We start from the raw sequence: 19,279 nt of genomic DNA on the forward strand, positions 1-19,279 counted from the left end.
TCATCGCAAGGATGACTCTATAAACTAACCGTAACACATGTGCCTGAAGTGGTCAAATAAGCAAAGGACAAACTGAGAGAATACATTCTTATATAAAGGTGTTTGAGCTGCTAATTTTCAAAACCTTTTCTTTTCCTTTTCTTAACTCCATACCATATGAGGTGTTAATTCTACATAACATTTACTACACAGGGCATAGCAAAACGGCAACAGCGCTCATGTTTTTTGCAATGTTTTTGCAGACATGCATGTTCAAATTGTATACCTGTCGCACATACAATATTATGATACTATATTGATACCATATTGATGATACTACCATTTATAAAATACAGTGGTATTGCCAATGTTTTGAAGAATTAGTACTGCAATACTACAGTACTGTGCAAATATTAGCAATAATGATAATTTAGACACAGTTTTATGTTGTAGAGGAATTAATTTATTGAAAGATTTGAACACTAGTACCAGGAGTCCATGATACGCCTCATGCTCATGAATCTCATGCCACCCATATTGCTGAAGCTCCTGTACTCTCCAGGCTTGAAGTACCACATCCTGCCTCTGTAGTGGGGCTGCTCATAGAAGAGCCAGTGGCCGTCCATCACATGGCAGGACTGGCAGTGAGACATGCGGTAACGGTCCATGGTGCTGTCACAATCATCCATCATCTCGTACATCTGACCCATGAAGTTCTCCCTCTCGTAGATCCTCATTCTGTAGGATCCTCTGTGCTGTAATGTAAGAAAAGTCCGTTATGTTTAAATTATTCAGGAAGAATAATTATCACATGTAACCATATCTTCAGCAGCAATCTAGGTCTGTCTCTCACAGATCATCATTCTGAAAGGATCTATGTTTCTTTTCAAGTTGAAAGATTTCTAAGCAAATGGTTAAAATAAATTTAAGACCTTTGTCTATCATCAATTAATAAATACGTCAGCAGGTTCATGGAGCTTACCATTGGGATCATACGGCAGGACCTGATGCAGTTGTTCATTCCAAACATAGACATATAATCAGCATAATCTCCCCTCCTGAAGAAATACTGATTTCCCATGTAGTTGGGTTGATCATACATCATCCAGCATCCACTGTGCACTCTGCAAGAGTGACAACGGCTCATGTAGGAGGAGAAATCAGCACAGTCGCCCATACAGTCATAAGAGCGACCCTGGAAATTTCTTTCCTCATAAAAGGTGACCTGAAAATTCAAAGTTAATTTCTTAGTTTTTTTAAGTAAGAAATACTACATTAAAGTAAGTTAAGTTAAACTGTATGGAATAGGTACTGGAACAAGGTTTACCTTCATGGTTGCGCTCGTTAATCCTCAGTAGTTCCACAAATGAGAAGCTAAAGCTGATTCTGCTTGTTGACCAACTGCTGTCACCCCTACCTTTATACTAGTCCAAGACTAAAGACTACACAGCCTCTATTGTTAGTCAATTCCTGACTGTGCAAGTTGGAACAGAGGCCATTATAGTTAAAGCATAGTATGTAGATTTTCGTCATCACACTTTCAGGAATCTAGAATTTCTTAAGTTTTTATTTGCTAAATAAAAGAACTTGAATGTAGAACACTAAGGAAAGACCTAACCAAAAGAGTGTCTTGTTTCAGAGTTTTCTTTCATTCTTTTTTGTTTGTTCTTAACGGTATTCTTTTTAATGCTTATGGGCATCTATCTTTTGATTGCCCACCTTCAGTTGAAGTAGTGCTACACAAGACTTGGACCATGATTGATCCATTTTAGTCCAATTGTTATTTCATTGGAGAACTTTTTATTTCATTTGAGACCCATTTTATTATGTGCCTTTTTGATTAATTCTTGTAGTCCTTATATACATTTGAAGTTCTTGTTATATTCTTTTTGTGTCTGTTGCAGGTTCTCATACTAATAATTTCTAGATGTCTTATTTTGTAGCAGTTATTAGCTCTTGTAACCATCAGTGATATTTTCTTGCTGGTTATTTATCCTCTAACAAGTGTTTCTCTTAAATTGAAACATTTTCTGCCCAGTGGTTTACATCATTTTCTCAACCTGGCAACCATGCACACACGCTCTACATTACAGAACAAGAGCTGATGCACTGAAAACGCTAGCAAAAATGTACTGTAAGTTGGAGTTGTTCTATAGCAGTCTCTATAGCGATACATTCTGCTAAAATATTAGTGTAATACAGCCAGTCTGTTTTCTTTCACACATTTGCTCTGTTTGCTGTGACTAAATCTGCAAGCAAACCATGACATTTTCTTGATTTGTGCTAATGTGAAAATGAAATAATTCTGATGAAATGTTAAAAAATTAAATTAAAATGACAGTAATCATGATTAATAATCGTGGTTATGTTATTGTTTTAGTGATTACCCATTTAACCATTATCGTGTAGCACATACATTTGACTATGTTTCTTTGCTCTCCAGTCCTGGATTATAAATTTAAAGCACATTACATCCAGCACTTGGGCTCATACTACTGCTTGCCTGGAACCTCACCATTCCTCTTTGGCATAGTGAAAGTTCTCAGGATTTGTAACTGAAGAACAGTTTAATGTGAATAAATCTTCAATCCTTTAGGAACCTTACTGATACCAGTTATATTTCAGTAGTTTTGAATGGTAGACCTTCTATCATAATACGTTGTTGCTATTTATTGTTCTTAAAGGGGTCATATGATGCGATTTCAATTTTTCCTTTCTCTTTGGAGTGTTACAAGCTCTTGGTGCATAAAGAAGATCTGTAAAGTTGCAAAGACTAAAGTCTCAAATCCAAAGAGATATTCTTTATAAAAGTTAAGAGTCAGCCAGTTATTTGCCCCACACCATTCTGCCAGTCTCTGAATTTCATCTCTGTAAGCCGTCTCTTCTCCCCCTGAGATGAGTCCAACAACGGTTATGTCATCTGCAAATTTGATGATAGTGTTAGTGGAATGGATTGGGATGCAGTCGTGAGTATAAAGGGCGTAGAGAAGTGGACTCAGCATGCAGCCTTGTGGGACACCTGTGCTGAGTGTTAAAGTGGAGGAGGAATAGGGGCCTAACCTAACCGTCTGTGGACGGCTGGTCAGAAAGTCCTTAATCCAGTGGCAGATAGAAGAGGAAAGACCTAAATCCAGCAATTTGGCTACCAGCCTATCGGGAATAACTGTATTGAACGCTGAACTATAGTCAATGAAAAGCATCCTCACATAGTTTCCTTGGCGCTCCAAATGAAGCAAAGCTGTGTGCAAGGCAGTATTGATTGCGTCTTCCGTAGATCTATTACATCTGTATGCGAATTGATGAGGGTCAAAGGTGTCTGGGAGGCTGGCTTTGATGTACTGCTGCACCAACCTCTCAAAGCACTTCATAATAACTGGGGTAAGTGCAACTGGGCGGTAGTCGTTAAGGCCCCTAATGGCGGTTTTCTTCGGTAGTGGGATAATTGTTGCTGACTTCAGACAGGTAGGGATGGTGACTGTTGACAGGGACAGGTTGACAAAAAAAAACACAAACGAAAAGCACTGAACGGGAGAGCGTGAAGCCGCTGCGTCTATGCGCGCCGCCATAGAAACTTTTTTTTACCGTAAACCGCATAAACACATTTCATTACACCAAATACACCAAATAATGTTATTTTTAGCAGCATCATATGACCCCTTTAAAGGGTTAGTTCACCCAAAAATGAAAATTCCCCTGTTGAAAAAACCAGCATATGCTGGTTAGGTATGTTTTGAAGCATGGCTGTTGGTTTGAGCTGGTCCTTAGCTGGTCATGAGCTGGTTTAAGCTGGTCATGTGGTGCTGTCATTAATTACTCACCCTCATGTCGTTCCAAACCCGTAAGACCTTCGTTCATCTTCGGAACACAAATTAAGATATTTTTGATGAAATCTGAGAGCTCTCAGTCCTACATAGACAGCAACGCAACTGCAATGTTCCCAGTCCCAGAAACGTAGCAAGGACATCGGTAAAACAGTCCTTGTGACATCAGTGGCTCAACTTCAGTTTTGCAAATCAGCGTTGTTTACGTTCAGCATGCACAAATTTTCTCCTGAACGTAAACAATGCTGATTACGTTCTGGGGAAAGGGCGCACATGCATCGTGGTCAGTGTTGGGCAAGTTACTCTGAAAATGTAATCAAATTACTGATTACTCCTTTTAAAAGTAATCACGTTACTGTTCTGATTACTTTATTTTAAAAGTAATTAGTAATTAGTTACATTACTAGTTAGTTACGTTACTTTTTTCTCCATGAAATTTATGAAATCCCAGCATACACGCTCCCGATAAATATTTGTTATTAAAGCATCAACATTAACAGAACACTGTTATTTTTAACTAAACCAAGTGGCTGCTGCGTGCATGGTTTGGCATGGCAGAATGCCAGCAAAGAGCGCTGCATTTATAATCTCTAAAAGACATCTCAGTTCATCGCAATCTCTATTTGAAAAATAATGTGTTTTTTGAACATTAAAGCATGTCAACATATTCTGTTACACCAAATACACAAAATAATGATCTTAAAAAAGCATCATATGACCCCTTTAATGACAGAATTTTCATTTTGGGGTGAACTATCCCTTTAAATATAATGAAGCTTCTTAAGTGTATTAACGCTCAAGACACTTGTGGATAATTTGACCATTGAATTTAAATCACTGTTTATTAAGCAATTAGAGATCAATAACCTCATGGCACTAAGCCTCAAATTTGTACAGTAGCTGAACAGTTAGCACCCATGACATGTTGGGTGTTTCACTAAGGGGTTTGATTAGTTAGCTTTCAGCAGTTAGCCTCTCTTGATGGATACTGTAAATACACTGTTAATTGGGCGAAAAAAAGTCATCCTTCTTGGTTGATGACAATTCAGATGTAGTAATGTACAGGGGCCAGGGCCACCTGCAGAATTCTCATTTATCGTATATATAAAAAAAAAAAAGTAGCCTAATCATAGGTCACTGCATCACCACAGCTATTTGTTTCATTTAGTTGTCCTAATTAAATAAGCCTCTGTCACACTGTAGACTGGTGTTCTCAATTTCCCTGAATAGTTTATTACCTCATCAACTCTTTGAATCATTGACAGTTTGTTGAACCTGCAAAATGAAATACCTATCTACTGCCTGGAACAGTTACTGTTTTTTTGCATTCATTTGTTATTTTTAAATTGTTTTTCTATGTATGTATTTTTAAAAGATGTCTCTAACCATTAAGCTGCCTTTCACTGTTTTTTCAGCACCTTGCAATTAAGAGGTGTTTCTTGACCTGCTGTGTCAAAAGTTTGACAGTTTTAAAAATACATCTGTAGATCTTGCACATTTTTACATTCCACTGCACTGCATGTTGCGTTTTTAAAAGGAAACAGTGTTCTGTGTGAGAAACCCCCTCTTTTATTCAGCCCACCGCAGTTCATTCTGTTTGTACACTGGACCTAAAACGATAATCTACCTGTCACGAATCCGGTCCATGAACTTCCGTCTGCTTGCCATCAGAGGTCACCCTTTCCATTACATTGACTCTCGCACTACACAAACTGTTGCATCATCCCGGACTACATATCCCATCATCCATTGTACTGATTGCACACAGCACTGATTGCACACAGCTGTATCCGATCACACATTCACTATACATCACTCAATCTGACTCCTATCAAACTGCCGAGTATTGTATGCGCTTATCGCCAGCAGTGATAGCTACTTTACAGAGCCCTCGTTAGTTTCCCAGTCCTAGCCTAGTCTTGCCCTGTCTGTTTTCTTGGTTTCTGATCTTTGCCTGTTTTCCTGGATTTATCCCTCTAGTCTCGCCCTTTTGATTCTGTTCGCCGATCGTTGACCTACGCTAGCCCTAGGATTATTTTTGTGTCTTGCCCGCCATATACCTGTTTGCCATTGTTCGACCCTGCCTGTGTTTCTGACCTCTTCTGCTTTAAATAAAAGCTTGCACATGGATCCGCACGTCTCACGTCTTTTCAGCCCCGTAACACTACCATGGCCAGTGCAGGACCCACTGCTTTCCATTGTGAATTGATGGATTACAATGTTAAATAAATAACTGTCAACTTTCTCACTGAATCATGGGAAGGACAAACATGGCACGGGAAACAAAAATTAATGGCATACATGATTGTTGATATACATGATTAATAAATTTCCCTCATACATGTGAGAAATTAGATTAGAGATAATATTGAATGCTGATGGTGTCAGGTTACACAGTTTGCCAACTCTCTGTGCATTTCGAGGTGCCACTGTACTTTTCTAGATAGTAAGAATTACCAATCTTATGTGTGGTTTTTGTCACAATACACTTCGAGGAACGAGGAGACGCTGGAGAATACTTTAACAAGACTTTATTGCCAGGAACCATGGGAGACGAACTCAGGAAGACGTTTAACAGCGGACAGAGAACTAGGGACTGGGAACACTTTATATACACACACACAGGAGGAGGGGATGACGAGACACACCTGGGAGCAATGAAACATCAAGGGAAACACCTGGGACAAATGAACTTAACTAATCAGGACAGGAACAGGAAACTAACCAAATAAGGGCATGGGAAGGCACATGGGGAGCAGGACACACACAAAACATGGAACAGAGTCTGACAGTTTTTAAGTTAATGTTTGTTTTTTTAATGCCAGTATAAAACTGTTTTACACTGTTGAAGACCATTTTCAAGCACGTTTCATTAAATAATTCAATTCAAAATATTTTACCCATCCTCATTTAAACTTGGCAGTAAAAGAGAAAATAATTCACTCTTCTGGTCTCACAAGCCTACTTTTGTTTAATAGTAAATGTGTTTAATTCATTAGTTTTAGTGCTTGTTTAGACATGCAAATATTAGTGGAAGTAAGGATTTTGCAGGCACAAGGTTTAGTGCTGTAGAGAAATTATTTTATTGAAACACTAGTACCAGGAGTCCATGATACGCCTCATGCTCATGAATCTCATGCCACCCATATTACTGAAGTTCCTGTACTCTCCAGGGCCGAAGTACCACATCCTGCCTCTGTAGTGGGGCTGCTCATAGAAGAGCCAGTGGCCGTCCATCACATGGCAGGACTGGCAGTGAGACATGCGGTAACGGTCCATGGTGCTGTCACAATCATCCATCATCTCGTACATCTGGCCCATGAAGTTCTCCCTCTCGTAGATCCTCATTCTGTAGGATCCCCTGTGCTGTAATGGAAGAGAAGTCAGTTGTTTATAAATTTATTAGGAAGAATAATTATCACATGTAACAATATATCTTCAGCAACAATCTAGGTCTGTCTCTCACAGATCATCATTCTAAAAGGATCTATGTTGCTTTTCAAGCTGAAGGATTTCAAAGTAAATTGTTAAATAAATTTAGGACTGTTGTCCACCTTCAATTCATATAAATATGTCAGCAGGTTCATGGAGCTTACCATAGGGATCATACGGCAGGACCTGATGCAGTTGTTCATTCCAAACATAGACATGTAATCAGCATAGTCACCCCTCCTAAAGAAATACTGATTTCCCATATAATGAGGTTGATCATACATCATCCAGCATCCGCTGTGCACTCTGCAAGAGTGACAACGGCTCATGTAGGAGGAGAAATCAGCACAGTCTCCGGTACAGTCATAAGAGCGACCCTGAAAATTTCTTTCCTCATAAAAGGTGACCTGAAAATTCAAAAGTTAATCTCTTAGTTGTAGTAAATACCACATTATGGTAATTTAAGTGAAACTGTATAGAATAGGAGCTGGAATATGTAGTTGTGAATTACCCTCATTGTTGCGCTGGTTGATCCTCAGTAGTTCCACAAATGAGAAGCTGAAGCTGATTCTGCTTGTTGACTGACTGCTGTCACCTGTGCTTTTATACTAGACTAAGAGTAAAGACTACACAGCCTCTATTGTTAGTCAATTCCTGACTGTGCAAGTTAGAATAGAGGTCATTATAGCTGTTGCATAGTATGTAGATTTTTGTCCTCACACTTTCAGGAATCTAGAATTTCTTACGTTTCTATTTGTTAAAATGAAGTACTTGAAAAGTGGAACGCTAAAGAAAGACTTAACCAAAGAGTTACCATGTATTGTCTTGTTTCAGCTTTTTCTTTCATTCTTTTTTATTTGTACTGAACGGTACTCTTCAGAATGATGCTTATGGGCATCTATCTTCTGATTGCCCTCCATCAGTTGAAGTAGTACTACACAAGACTTGGACCATGAATGATCAATTTTTAGTCCAACTGTAGTTTCATTGCAGACCTTTTTATTTCATTTGAGACCCAATTTATTATGTCCCTTTTGAATTTGTACTTGTATTTGTACAAATATACATTTGAAGTTCTTGTTATATACTCTTCGTGTCTGTTGCAAGTTCACATCCTAATATTTCCTATATGCCTTTTTTTTTTTGTTATTAGTTCTCGTGTGTAACCCACATTTCCATTATCTGCGTGTAGCGTTGTTGGGAGTACCTGCATCATTTGGCTAATGGTTTGACTAGGGCTGCACAATGAATCATGTTTTAATTAGTACAATTTCTGCATCTCTTGATTTTTTTAAGCATAACCTTCTACGGTATTTGCCCTCTGGTTATTTATCCTGAAAAAAAGCTTTTCTCTTAAATCGATAGGTGCTTTTCTCTTAAACCACTGGCCAAAGCACCTATCGATTTAAGAGAAAAGCTTTTTTTCAGGATAAATAACCAGAGGGCAAATACCGTAGAAGGTTATGCTTAAAAAAATCAAGAGATGCAGAAATTGTACTAATTAAAACATGATTCATTGTGCAGCCCTAGTCAAACCATTAGCCAAATGATGCAGGTACTCCCAACAACGCTACACGCAGATAATGGAAATGTGGGTTACACACGAGAACTAATAACAAAAAAAAAAAGGCATATAGGAAATATTAGGATGTGAACTTGCAACAGACACGAAGAGTATATAACAAGAACTTCAAATGTATATTTGTACAAATACAAGTACAAATTCAAAAGGGACATAATAAATTGGGTCTCAAATGAAATAAAAAGGTCTCCAATGAAACTACAGTTGGACTAAAAATTGATCATTCATGGTCCAAGTCTTGTGTAGTACTACTTCAACTGATGGAGGGCAATCAGAAGATAGATGCCCATAAGCATCATTCTGAAGAGTACCGTTCAGTACAAATAAAAAAGAATGAAAGAAAAAGCTGAAACAAGACAATACATGGTAACTCTTTGGTTAAGTCTTTCTTTAGCGTTCCACTTTTCAAGTACTTCATTTTAACAAATAGAAACTTAAGAAATTCTAGATTCCTGAAAGTGTGAGGACAAAAATCTACATACTATGCAACAGCTATAATGACCTCTATTCTAACTTGCACAGTCAGGAATTGACTAACAATAGAGGCTGTGTAGTCTTTAGTCTTGGACTAGTATAAAGGTAGGGGTGACAGCAGTCGGTCAACAAGCAGAATCAGCTTCAGCTTCTCATTTGTGGAACTACTGAGGATCAACCAGCGCAACAATGAGGGTAATTCACAACTACATATTCCAGCTCCTATTCTATACAGTTTCACTTAAATTACCATAATGTGGTATTTACTACAACTAAGAGATTAACTTTTGAATTTTCAGGTCACCTTTTATGAGGAAAGAAATTTTCAGGGTCGCTCTTATGACTGTACCGGAGACTGTGCTGATTTCTCCTCCTACATGAGCCGTTGTCACTCTTGCAGAGTGCACAGCGGATGCTGGATGATGTATGATCAACCTCATTATATGGGAAATCAGTATTTCTTTAGGAGGGGTGACTATGCTGATTACATGTCTATGTTTGGAATGAACAACTGCATCAGGTCCTGCCGTATGATCCCTATGGTAAGCTCCATGAACCTGCTGACATATTTATATGAATTGAAGGTGGACAACAGTCCTAAATTTATTTAACAATTTACTTTGAAATCCTTCAGCTTGAAAAGCAACATAGATCCTTTTAGAATGATGATCTGTGAGAGACAGACCTAGATTGTTGCTGAAGATATATTGTTACATGTGATAATTATTCTTCCTAATAAATTTATAAACAACTGACTTCTCTTCCATTACAGCACAGGGGATCCTACAGAATGAGGATCTACGAGAGGGAGAACTTCATGGGCCAGATGTACGAGATGATAGTGACAACGGCTCATGTAGGAGGAGAAATCAGCACAGTCTCCGGTACAGTCATAAGAGCGACCCTGAAAATTTCTTTCCTCATAAAAGGTGACCTGAAAATTCAAAAGTTAATCTCTTAGTTGTAGTAAATACCACATTATGGTAATTTAAGTGAAACTGTATAGAATAGGAGCTGGAATATGTAGTTGTGAATTACCCTCATTGTTGCGCTGGTTGATCCTCAGTAGTTCCACAAATGAGAAGCTGAAGCTGATTCTGCTTGTTGACCGACTGCTGTCACCCCTACCTTTATACTAGTCCAAGACTAAAGACTACACAGCCTCTATTGTTAGTCAATTCCTGACTGTGCAAGTTAGAATAGAGGTCATTATAGCTGTTGCATAGTATGTAGATTTTTGTCCTCACACTTTCAGGAATCTAGAATTTCTTAAGTTTCTATTTGTTAAAATGAAGTACTTGAAAAGTGGAACGCTAAAGAAAGACTTAACCAAAGAGTTACCATGTATTGTCTTGTTTCAGCTTTTTCTTTCATTCTTTTTTATTTGTACTGAACGGTACTCTTCAGAATGATGCTTATGGGCATCTATCTTCTGATTGCCCTCCATCAGTTGAAGTAGTACTACACAAGACTTGGACCATGAATGATCAATTTTTAGTCCAACTGTAGTTTCATTGCAGACCTTTTTATTTCATTTGAGACCCAATTTATTATGTCCCTTTTGAATTTGTACTTGTATTTGTACAAATATACATTTGAAGTTCTTGTTATATACTCTTCGTGTCTGTTGCAAGTTCACATCCTAATATTTCCTATATGCCTTTTTTTTTTTGTTATTAGTTCTCGTGTGTAACCCACATTTCCATTATCTGCGTGTAGCGTTGTTGGGAGTACCTGCATCATTTGGCTAATGGTTTGACTAGGGCTGCACAATGAATCATGTTTTAATTAGTACAATTTCTGCATCTCTTGATTTTTTTAAGCATAACCTTCAATTTTTAGTCCAACTGTAGTTTCATTGGAGACCTTTTTATTTCATTTGAGACCCAATTTATTATGTCCCTTTTGAATTTGTACTTGTATTACTAATATACATTTGAAGTTCTTGTTATATACTCTTCGTGTCTGTTGCAAGTTCACATCCTAATATTTCCTATATGCCTTTTTTTTTTTGTTATTAGTTCTCGTGTGTAACCCACATTTCCATTATCTGCGTGTAGCGTTGTTGGGAGTACCTGCATCATTTGGCTAATGGTTTGACTAGGGCTGCACAATGAATCATGTTTTAATTAGTACAATTTCTGCATCTCTTGATTTTTTTAAGCATAACCTTCTACGGTATTTGCCCTCTGGTTATTTATCCTGAAAAAAAGCTTTTCTCTTAAATCGATAGGTGCTTTGGCCAGTGGTTTACGTAATCTTCCCAAAACTGGAAACCATGCGTACATGCTCTCTCTTTATATTATGGAGCAAGAGCTCATGTGCTGTAAACACCGGCAAACATGTATGTTGGAGTTTAGCAATCTTTATTGAGATACATTCTGCTCAAATTAAAGTGTAATACAGCAAGTCTGTTTTTTTTCCACGCGTTTGCTCTGTTAGCTGTAAATAAATCTGCAAGCAAACCATGACACTCTCTTGATTTGTGCTTATGTGAAAATGAAATAAAATAAAATAAAATGAGTGTAATCGTGGTTACAGGATTTTAAATTCAAAGCACATTACATCCAGCATTTGGGCTCATACTACTTCTTGCCTTGACCCTCACCATGCTTCTTTGGTATAGTGAAAGGTTCTCAGGATTTGCAACTAAAAAACAGTTCAATGTAAATAAATCTTAAATCCCTTAGGAACCTTACTGATGCCAATTATATTTAAATAGTTTTGAATGGTAGACCTTTTATCATAATATGTTGTTGCTTTTTATTGTTCTTAAATATAATGAAGCTTCTTAAATGAACTAACGCTCAAGACACTTGTAGATAGTTTAAGTGTTGAATTTAAATCACCATTTATTAAACAGCTGAATCGTGGGAAGGACAAACATGGCAAAGGAAAAAATAAATATAATTATTGGCACACAGTACATGATTACTGTCAAGGCTGGATAGAGAGGCATACACAGGAAGAACGATTCAGAGATTCTTTATTTCCACAAACTGAAGGAGAGCTTCAAAAGGTAAATATTAAAACTGAAACATAACTTTAGCTCTAGAAACTGAAGAGTAACAGTCCTTAACTTAATCCTCTTTAGGAAGATCCAGCAAGACGGCGGGAGACACAGAGCCATGGAGATCCAGAGTGGTGTGGAGAGGCATGAGGTAAGGTATGCAACCTTGAGACCAGTCAATGAGATACTAAGGTGAGTGAACAGATATAGTGCTCAGGTAAGTGACATTAGGTGTAGGTGGCTGATGTGGCTGGTGAATCTGTGACAGTACCCCCTCCCCCACGGGCGTCTCCTGGCGCCCGTGACCGACGGCGAGGACGACCGCGCCCCCTAGGAGCGGGACGATCTGGGTGCGACTGGTAGAAGTCGGAGAGGAGTGACGGATCCAGAATATCATCCCTGTCCACCCATGATCTCTCCTCGGGACTGTACCCCTCCCAATCCACGAGATACTGGAGCCGGCCGCCCCGCCGTCGGGAGTCTAGAATTTCTTGGACTCTGTAGATGGTATCGTTGGGGTCGAATTCGGGAGGAGGAGGTACCTTGTGCTCTGCAGAAGGAGGGAGAAGTGGATTAGTGAATGGCTTTAACAAGGACACATGGAAGGTGGGTGAGATGCGGTAGGTATCTGGAAGTTGGAGCTCATATGTGACCTAATTTATTTGCCTCGCGATAGGGAAAGGACCGACATAACGGGGACTCAGCTTCCTGCTGGGCAGCCGGAGACGAATATCCCGAGTGGAGAGCCAAACTCGGTCACCTGGCTGGTACACAGGCGTGGGTGCGCGACAGGCATCAGCATAGTCTTTATGTATCCGAACTGCCCGCTGGAGATGGACATGTGCTGAGTCCCATACCCTCTCGCTCTCACGGAACCAGCAGTCAACCGCGGGGACTTCTGAGGGCTCTCCAGTCCAGGGGAAGAGTGGCGGTTGAAATCCAGTTGATCCAGTCGTTTCCTGTCGCAACGAGTTCTGAGCATACTCGGCCCAGGCAAGATACTGGCTCCAGCTGTCCTGGTGTTCATGACAGTAGGCTCGGAGATACCGCCCGATCTCCTGGATCTTGCGTTCGGTCTGGCCGTTGGTTTGGGGATGATAAAGGAATCCTTTCCTGAGGAAAGGCTGACAGACACTCCCAGCAGATGGAAGAAACCATGCCTGCGTTCTGATATGTGTATGAATATGTTCAGTTCTGATATGAACTGCGGCCCTCTATCTGAAACGATATCTTCAGGGAGACCAAAGTGTAGAAAGACATGCTGGAAGAGAGCTTTGGCTGCCTCCAAAGCAGTGGGTAATCCATGTAAGGGGATTAGTTTACAGGTTTTGGAGAATCTATCCACCACAACAAATATGGTAGTGAATCCATTAGAGGGTGGAAGATCAGTGGCGAAATCGATTCCAATGTGGGATCAGGGTCGGCGTGGAACAGGTAAGGGAACCAGTTTTCTTGCAGGTAAACGGCATGGAGTGGATGTGATGGCACAGACCAAACAACCCTTGACGTAGCAGGCGATATGCTGGGCCACCAGTATCTGTTCCGGAGGAGCGAGAGGGTTCGTTAGCACCGGAGAAGTGTGGATGGAGTCCAGAAGGGTGAGACGTAGAGTGGTAGGGTACATACAATCTCCCTTCCGGACCTCCCGTCGGAGCGGGTTCTGTTAGAGTAGCGGCACGAATTTGGTCATTCACATCCCATGTGATTGGACATGCGAACACTGTGGGTGAGAGAATGGGTTCCGGGTTATCTGGTGATGGATCTGGTTGGTAAAGTCTTGATAAAGCGTCTGCTTTGAGGTTCTTATGCCCAGGGCAGTAGGTTACTGTGAATCGGAAACGGGTGAAGAATAAGGCCCATCGGGCTTGTCGGGGATTAAGACGTTTAGCTTCACGGAGGTATTGGAGGTTCTTGTGATCAGTTATAAGTGGAGCCGACCGTTGACTATAATGGGCTATGAAGCGCCGATAGAAGTTTGCAAATCCCAGGAATCTCTGCAGCTCTTTGACCGTGGTGGGTTGTGGCCAATTCCTCACTGCTTCCACCTTGTTTTGGTCCATTTGGACTCCCTGTGGTGTGATTATGTAGCCCAGGATTTGAATTGTGGTTAGATGGAACTCACACTTTTCCTGCTTGAGGTAGAGGTTTCGCCTCCTCTTCGAATGCGGATTAGATTGTAGCCACTGCGTAGATCGAGTTTCGTGAAGATCCGGGCGCCACGGAGTTCCTCCAACGAGGCTGGCACCAGAGGGAGTGGATAGGAAAATTTGATGGTTTGGGAGTTGAGTGCTCGATAGTCGATACAAGGACGTAGGCCCCCATCCTTCTTCCCCACAAAGAAGAAACCGGATGCTGAAGGAGAAGTGGAAGGACGGATGAACCCCTGATGTAATGCCTCCTTGATGTACTCTTCCATAGCAGCGCGCGCCGGGATCGATAAGGGATAGACATGTCCCTTAGGTAATTTGGCCCCAGGCAACAGGTCGATCGCACAGTCCCATGGCCGATGAGGTGGAAGATGGGTTGCCGCGACCTTGCTGAACATGTCCTGGAACGCCCTGTAGGCGGCTGGAATGTGGATTGAGCTTTGTGAAGCTGGGCTCTCTATAGTGGTAGAGCAGAGCAGTATAGAGAGCTTAGCTCGGTCTGGAAGAGGGAGATCTGCTAAACATGTCCTGAAACAGGATTCACTCCACCGAAGTATTTCCCCGGAGTTCCAGTGGATGTCTGGATGATGTTTAGCCAGCCAGGGACCCTCCAGGACGATATCTACTGTAGCCTCCTCCAGCACCAGGAACGAAATCCATTCAGCATGGAAGTTTCCAATTCGAAGAGTGATTTCCGGGGTTGTTAGAAGGGGTTGTTTATAAACATTTACAATTGGTGAATAGTTCCCACTTTAGATTGGGTACTGCAAAAACATTAACAAATAATTAATAAATGATTAAAAGATGTGCAAATAATAGAAGTCTACACAACAAACAATGTCCAAATATATGACCTTTACAGACTGTGATTATGAGTTAATGAATATATTAACATGAATAATTTGTGAAGTGCTTAAAATGAATAATTAAGCTATATTTTCACAACATTTGTAAATGTAAAAATGAGCATTAGCTAATACTGTATGTGAACTGAAGTTTAATGACACTTGTAAGCATTCAACAGTACATTAACAAATACATTTGTAATCATTGTGTAATTTCTATTAAAATCATTTGTACATTTTTAAAACGCATTGAATGTTTAATGCTATTTGTAACCATTAACTAATGATCAGTTAAGCATCATATAATGTTTGTTAATGATTTATTAATGAAGCTTTTAATCATTGTAAACCATCTGTCAAGATCATTTGAAGATTTAAAATAAAAATGCATGATCATATGAATTGAAAGTTTAATGACATTTGTAAGCATTTCAATTTACATGAAATAACGATCTGTTAATCATTTGGTAATGTTTAATAAGTTCATTAGTTAACATTATCTCATATTTCTAGATATGTGAATATATATTAAGTAATGATTAGTTAAACATTATGTAATGTTTGTTAATGATTTATTAATGAAAGTTATTATAAAGTGTTACCGAAGGGGGAAAAAAAGACGGGCTCGGGTCGGACTCGGGCCGGTAATTCTGATAAGCTGTCGGACAAGGGCCAGGCTAGGGCCTAAGCATCTCGGGCCAGGGACAGGCTAGGGCCTATATGTGAGGCCCGTGCATGGCTCTACTGTGCTCGTCTGTGCAGCCAAAGGCAGAACAGTTAGCATGTTTTGCTCAAACTTTCACCATGGCGTTAGAACTGGTACACCGTTGCCGCTTGCGAAATCAAAATGACGGCGCCGTGGGTGGAAACTTACAGATTAAGGGGCAGTAATATTATAATGAGATCCATTTGCAACGTCCCAAGAGGGGCGAAATCAGACAGCTTGGCGGGAGGTGAAACAGTGAAACTTTCACCGTGGCGCCGGCGAGTTGTTCACTTTGAGTGTAGAATAGGGATGTAACGGTTCTTGGTAAAAAAATCGAACCACACTGTTCTCCACCCATGGTTCGGCACACACTTCAACTTATATCTGACAACGCATCTAAAAATAAGAACACGTAAAACAGACAGAGTTCGGCTAATGTTTGTTTCTGTCGATTGATACGCATTCTGGCTTCCCAGTACATTACAACAAAAGTGATGATAAACAAAAAGAAAATTTGGACAAACCAGTCACTCTTTGTTCAATGCAAGTGCCGTATACTCAAATGACCAGTCATTTATGACGTCATCACCCGGGTGCTGATAGCATTCTTTATTTAATTTCTGTACATAAAAACTAATGTTAGACCTACCTAAAAAACTTGAAAAGCACTGTTTATTTCATTAGTATATTTGCTCTGTTGTATTTATTTGTGCTGTTGCTTGTAGTTAGATTATTTGTTCATATTTTCTGTTATGTTTCATGTTTTCATATTTTTTTTCCCTAAACATAGCACATACCGAACCGTACCGGAACCATGACTCTAAAACTGTGACTAACTTGAACCGTTACACCCCTAGTGTAGATCCGGTGAACGTTGACTTGGTAGAAGGCTAGCGTTCCAAGCAGAGGTTAGCTGTGATGTACATTTAAACAAAAAAAATAAGGAAAAATGTGAGACTACAGACTGTCACACTTACACTGTCTGAGGAACGATGGAGACAAGGAGTATAAAAAAACTGTCTTTTTAATTCACGAAACACTGGGGTAATCCAACACAGGAGCGAGGAATGACACATGTACAGATGAAGTAGACCCGACAGGGGACCCAGCAAGCAATAGCCGTCAGTTCACTGTCTCGGTTAACTATAGACCCGATATAGTCCAGCTATGTGTAACCCACTTCTAAATTCACTTCTACCTTGAATTTGGTTTCATGTCGTTTTTTGGCAAAATAACTTGTGAGATGTATGATATTCCATCATGTAAGCAAAGTCAACAGCGTTTACAAGGTGTTTGGTTTCATTTCTTTGACATGTTCAATACGTAGCCTGTGCATAGCCACGATTTAGCTCGTAGTCAGAGCGACTATTTAGTAGGCATCCAAGCAAAAGAGAATGACTCCCTGTCACAATTAGTCTAATTAAAGTAAAAAATTATGTCAAACTTTTCTTGTGCTTTTTTTTCTTTTCTTATTTGGACGATGCTGTGATGACCAACTTCCTGGCAGCAACAGAGTTGAAATTGAGGAATGCAGTTGGGAAGCATTTTAAACAAATAAAACCAATAATTAATAATTTCCTTTAAGTTCACTGTTGGTTGTTTTATTTGTTAAAAGTAAACCAACAAAAGGGTTAATCTTTTTTTTTTTATTTTGCCATTTTTCCGTAATGTTTTAATGTTATGTGTGATAACATGCTCTTGATTTGTATTCATTTTTTTTCTTTTAAATGTCTTAAGTTATTTTAAATATTTAATTTTTTCATTTTTATTATCTTAAGTTGTTAAAAATTCCCATTCCAAAATTCCAAATTTTTTATCATAATACTTATATTTAAGTGTATTGTATTTATAAAATTTTATTTTGTCATTAACTCTTTTGTATTTTTATCATTTTGTATTGTCTTAAGTTGTCAAAAATTTAATTTTTCTTAATAAAAGCTGTATATTGAATTTGTTTGGATGGATTGCCATTTTGTTGTCTATTAGACATACAAGCTGTCTCTCTTTCCTCTCCGACAGCGAGTTTGACACGCATCCGCCTCCTGTCAATTACAGAGTCTGAATGTCCGCGTGGGATTGCAGGTATTCCGCATAATTTTAATAATTCCCGCGCAAATGTGGCGAGAGTTTTATTGTAACATAAGAACACAGTCATGTAATCACAGAAAACTGGATGCAAGCTCTCAAATATGCCTAATTTATACAAATGAACTGCCATGTCCTCTCACTCCGATATTGCTTGTGTGCACTCGGACTGTGCAATCGCGATCTCTCCATGCTAGAAAGTATTTATCTTTGCTCCTGGATTAAACTGTCAAAATGTATCAACCATTCAGAATAGATCCACGCCTGACCGATGAAAATGCTACTGGAAATTTTATTGGCTGTAAGTGAAATGCACCAGAAAGTCTTTCAACAATCAAAGATGGAACTTTAATTTCTTTACAATGTAAGTAGCCTATGCTAGAAATGTTTCGGAATGGGATTTGTATGATTTGTACATATAAATATCCTAGTCTGTCTAACTGCATCACTACATTGTACAGTCATTACAGGTCAAAGCCATCTGATGTTCCAGAAAAGCCTACATTAAAATCTGTTCATCATATAAAGCGAATGCGTCTTTTTAGAAGACTTGGATTAAACCACTTAAAGCTTGAAATAATGATTGCCTTGGGGGGAAAAAATGGATGAAAAAAAAAATTTAGATATTAAAATATCAATATGGCAATTAAACTGTGGAAGTCAATACTGGAAAATAAAAAATGGTCTGACGTCGTAATCTTTAATCCAAAACTGAAAATTTTGCTTCCTCTCTGGAATGGCGTTCTCGCTCTGATGACGTCAGTTTGACAGCTTGGGTAGAATCCTCTTGTTAAGTATGACGTAAGGACTGCCGTTTCCGGGTCCATGCCTCTACTTATTTCACTTGAGAATACTATTATGTAATTAATATTACATATTTAAGCTAGTATGATGTCAGATGTAACAAGCATATATTCTTAACCACTCCTATCCAACCGTGAATCTGCTAAGAGCAAGAGGTGGAGTGGAGGTGCACCACAATAAAGCCTCGCCCTTTATTCAATATTCCGTTTCACTTGGGTTAAGGCTAGAAGGGATACATATGGCACTACTGGGCATGCGCACAAAAATACAGTGTAATTTTTGTCACACTGTACAACAATAATTAATATTTTTTGCATTATTGTAAGGGGTAGGTTTAGGGTTGGGGTAGGTGTAGACGTTAATAAAAAAAAACAATCTAATAGGTAGAAAATTA

The 19,279-nt window shown here is 39.2% G+C and overlaps 2 protein-coding genes across 5 annotated transcripts in view; one reads left to right on the forward strand and one right to left on the reverse strand.

Annotated features, from left to right (window-relative positions):
* Nucleotides 1–452: 452 nt before the first annotated feature.
* Nucleotides 453–7,829, reverse strand: LOC107724463 (gamma-crystallin M2). Of its 4 annotated transcripts, XM_016533406.1 has the most exons (4): nucleotides 7,744–7,829; nucleotides 7,397–7,639; nucleotides 6,893–7,166; nucleotides 2,273–2,284 (listed from the first exon to the last, which is right to left on the reverse strand). In XM_016533406.1, the coding sequence occupies exons 1-3, from the start codon at nucleotides 7,747–7,749 to the stop codon at nucleotides 6,894–6,896; spliced, it is 522 nt and encodes a 173-aa protein (XP_016388892.1). In that variant the 5' UTR covers nucleotides 7,750–7,829; the 3' UTR covers nucleotides 2,273–2,284; nucleotide 6,893. The 4 variants fall into 4 exon arrangements, with proteins under 4 accessions (XP_016388894.1, XP_016388893.1, XP_016388892.1 ...); XM_016533408.1 differs by lacking the exons at nucleotides 2,273–2,284; nucleotides 6,893–7,166; nucleotides 7,397–7,639 and adding exons at nucleotides 453–734; nucleotides 962–1,204 and having other exon boundaries at nucleotides 7,744–7,764; XM_016533407.1 differs by lacking the exons at nucleotides 2,273–2,284; nucleotides 6,893–7,166; nucleotides 7,397–7,639; nucleotides 7,744–7,829 and adding exons at nucleotides 453–734; nucleotides 962–1,204; nucleotides 1,307–1,370.
* Nucleotides 7,830–9,418: 1,589 nt separating this feature from the next.
* LOC107724447 (gamma-crystallin M2-like) overlaps nucleotides 9,419–19,279 on the forward strand; it is a gene marked incomplete at its 3' end in the record, with an annotated part of 22,687 nt that continues 12,826 nt past the window's right edge. Inside the window, exons 1-3 of the mRNA XM_016533383.1 lie at nucleotides 9,419–9,483; nucleotides 9,588–9,830; nucleotides 10,061–10,129. Coding sequence (XP_016388869.1) covers nucleotides 9,478–9,483; nucleotides 9,588–9,830; nucleotides 10,061–10,129 — 318 coding nt within the window. The remainder of the gene's footprint in view (nucleotides 9,484–9,587; nucleotides 9,831–10,060; nucleotides 10,130–19,279) is intronic.

This window comes from Sinocyclocheilus rhinocerous, unplaced genomic scaffold (genome assembly GCF_001515625.1).
Source record: "Sinocyclocheilus rhinocerous isolate Xijiao unplaced genomic scaffold, SAMN03320098_v1.1 scaffold64, whole genome shotgun sequence".
Classification (NCBI taxonomy): Eukaryota; Metazoa; Chordata; class Actinopteri; order Cypriniformes; family Cyprinidae; genus Sinocyclocheilus; species Sinocyclocheilus rhinocerous.

Coding starts and splice junctions, on each gene's coding strand:
- LOC107724463 (XM_016533408.1), bottom strand. Junction 735..961: donor CCTGCCGTATGATCCCAATG/GTAAGCTCCATG, acceptor CTTACATTACAG/CACAGAGGATCCTACAGAAT.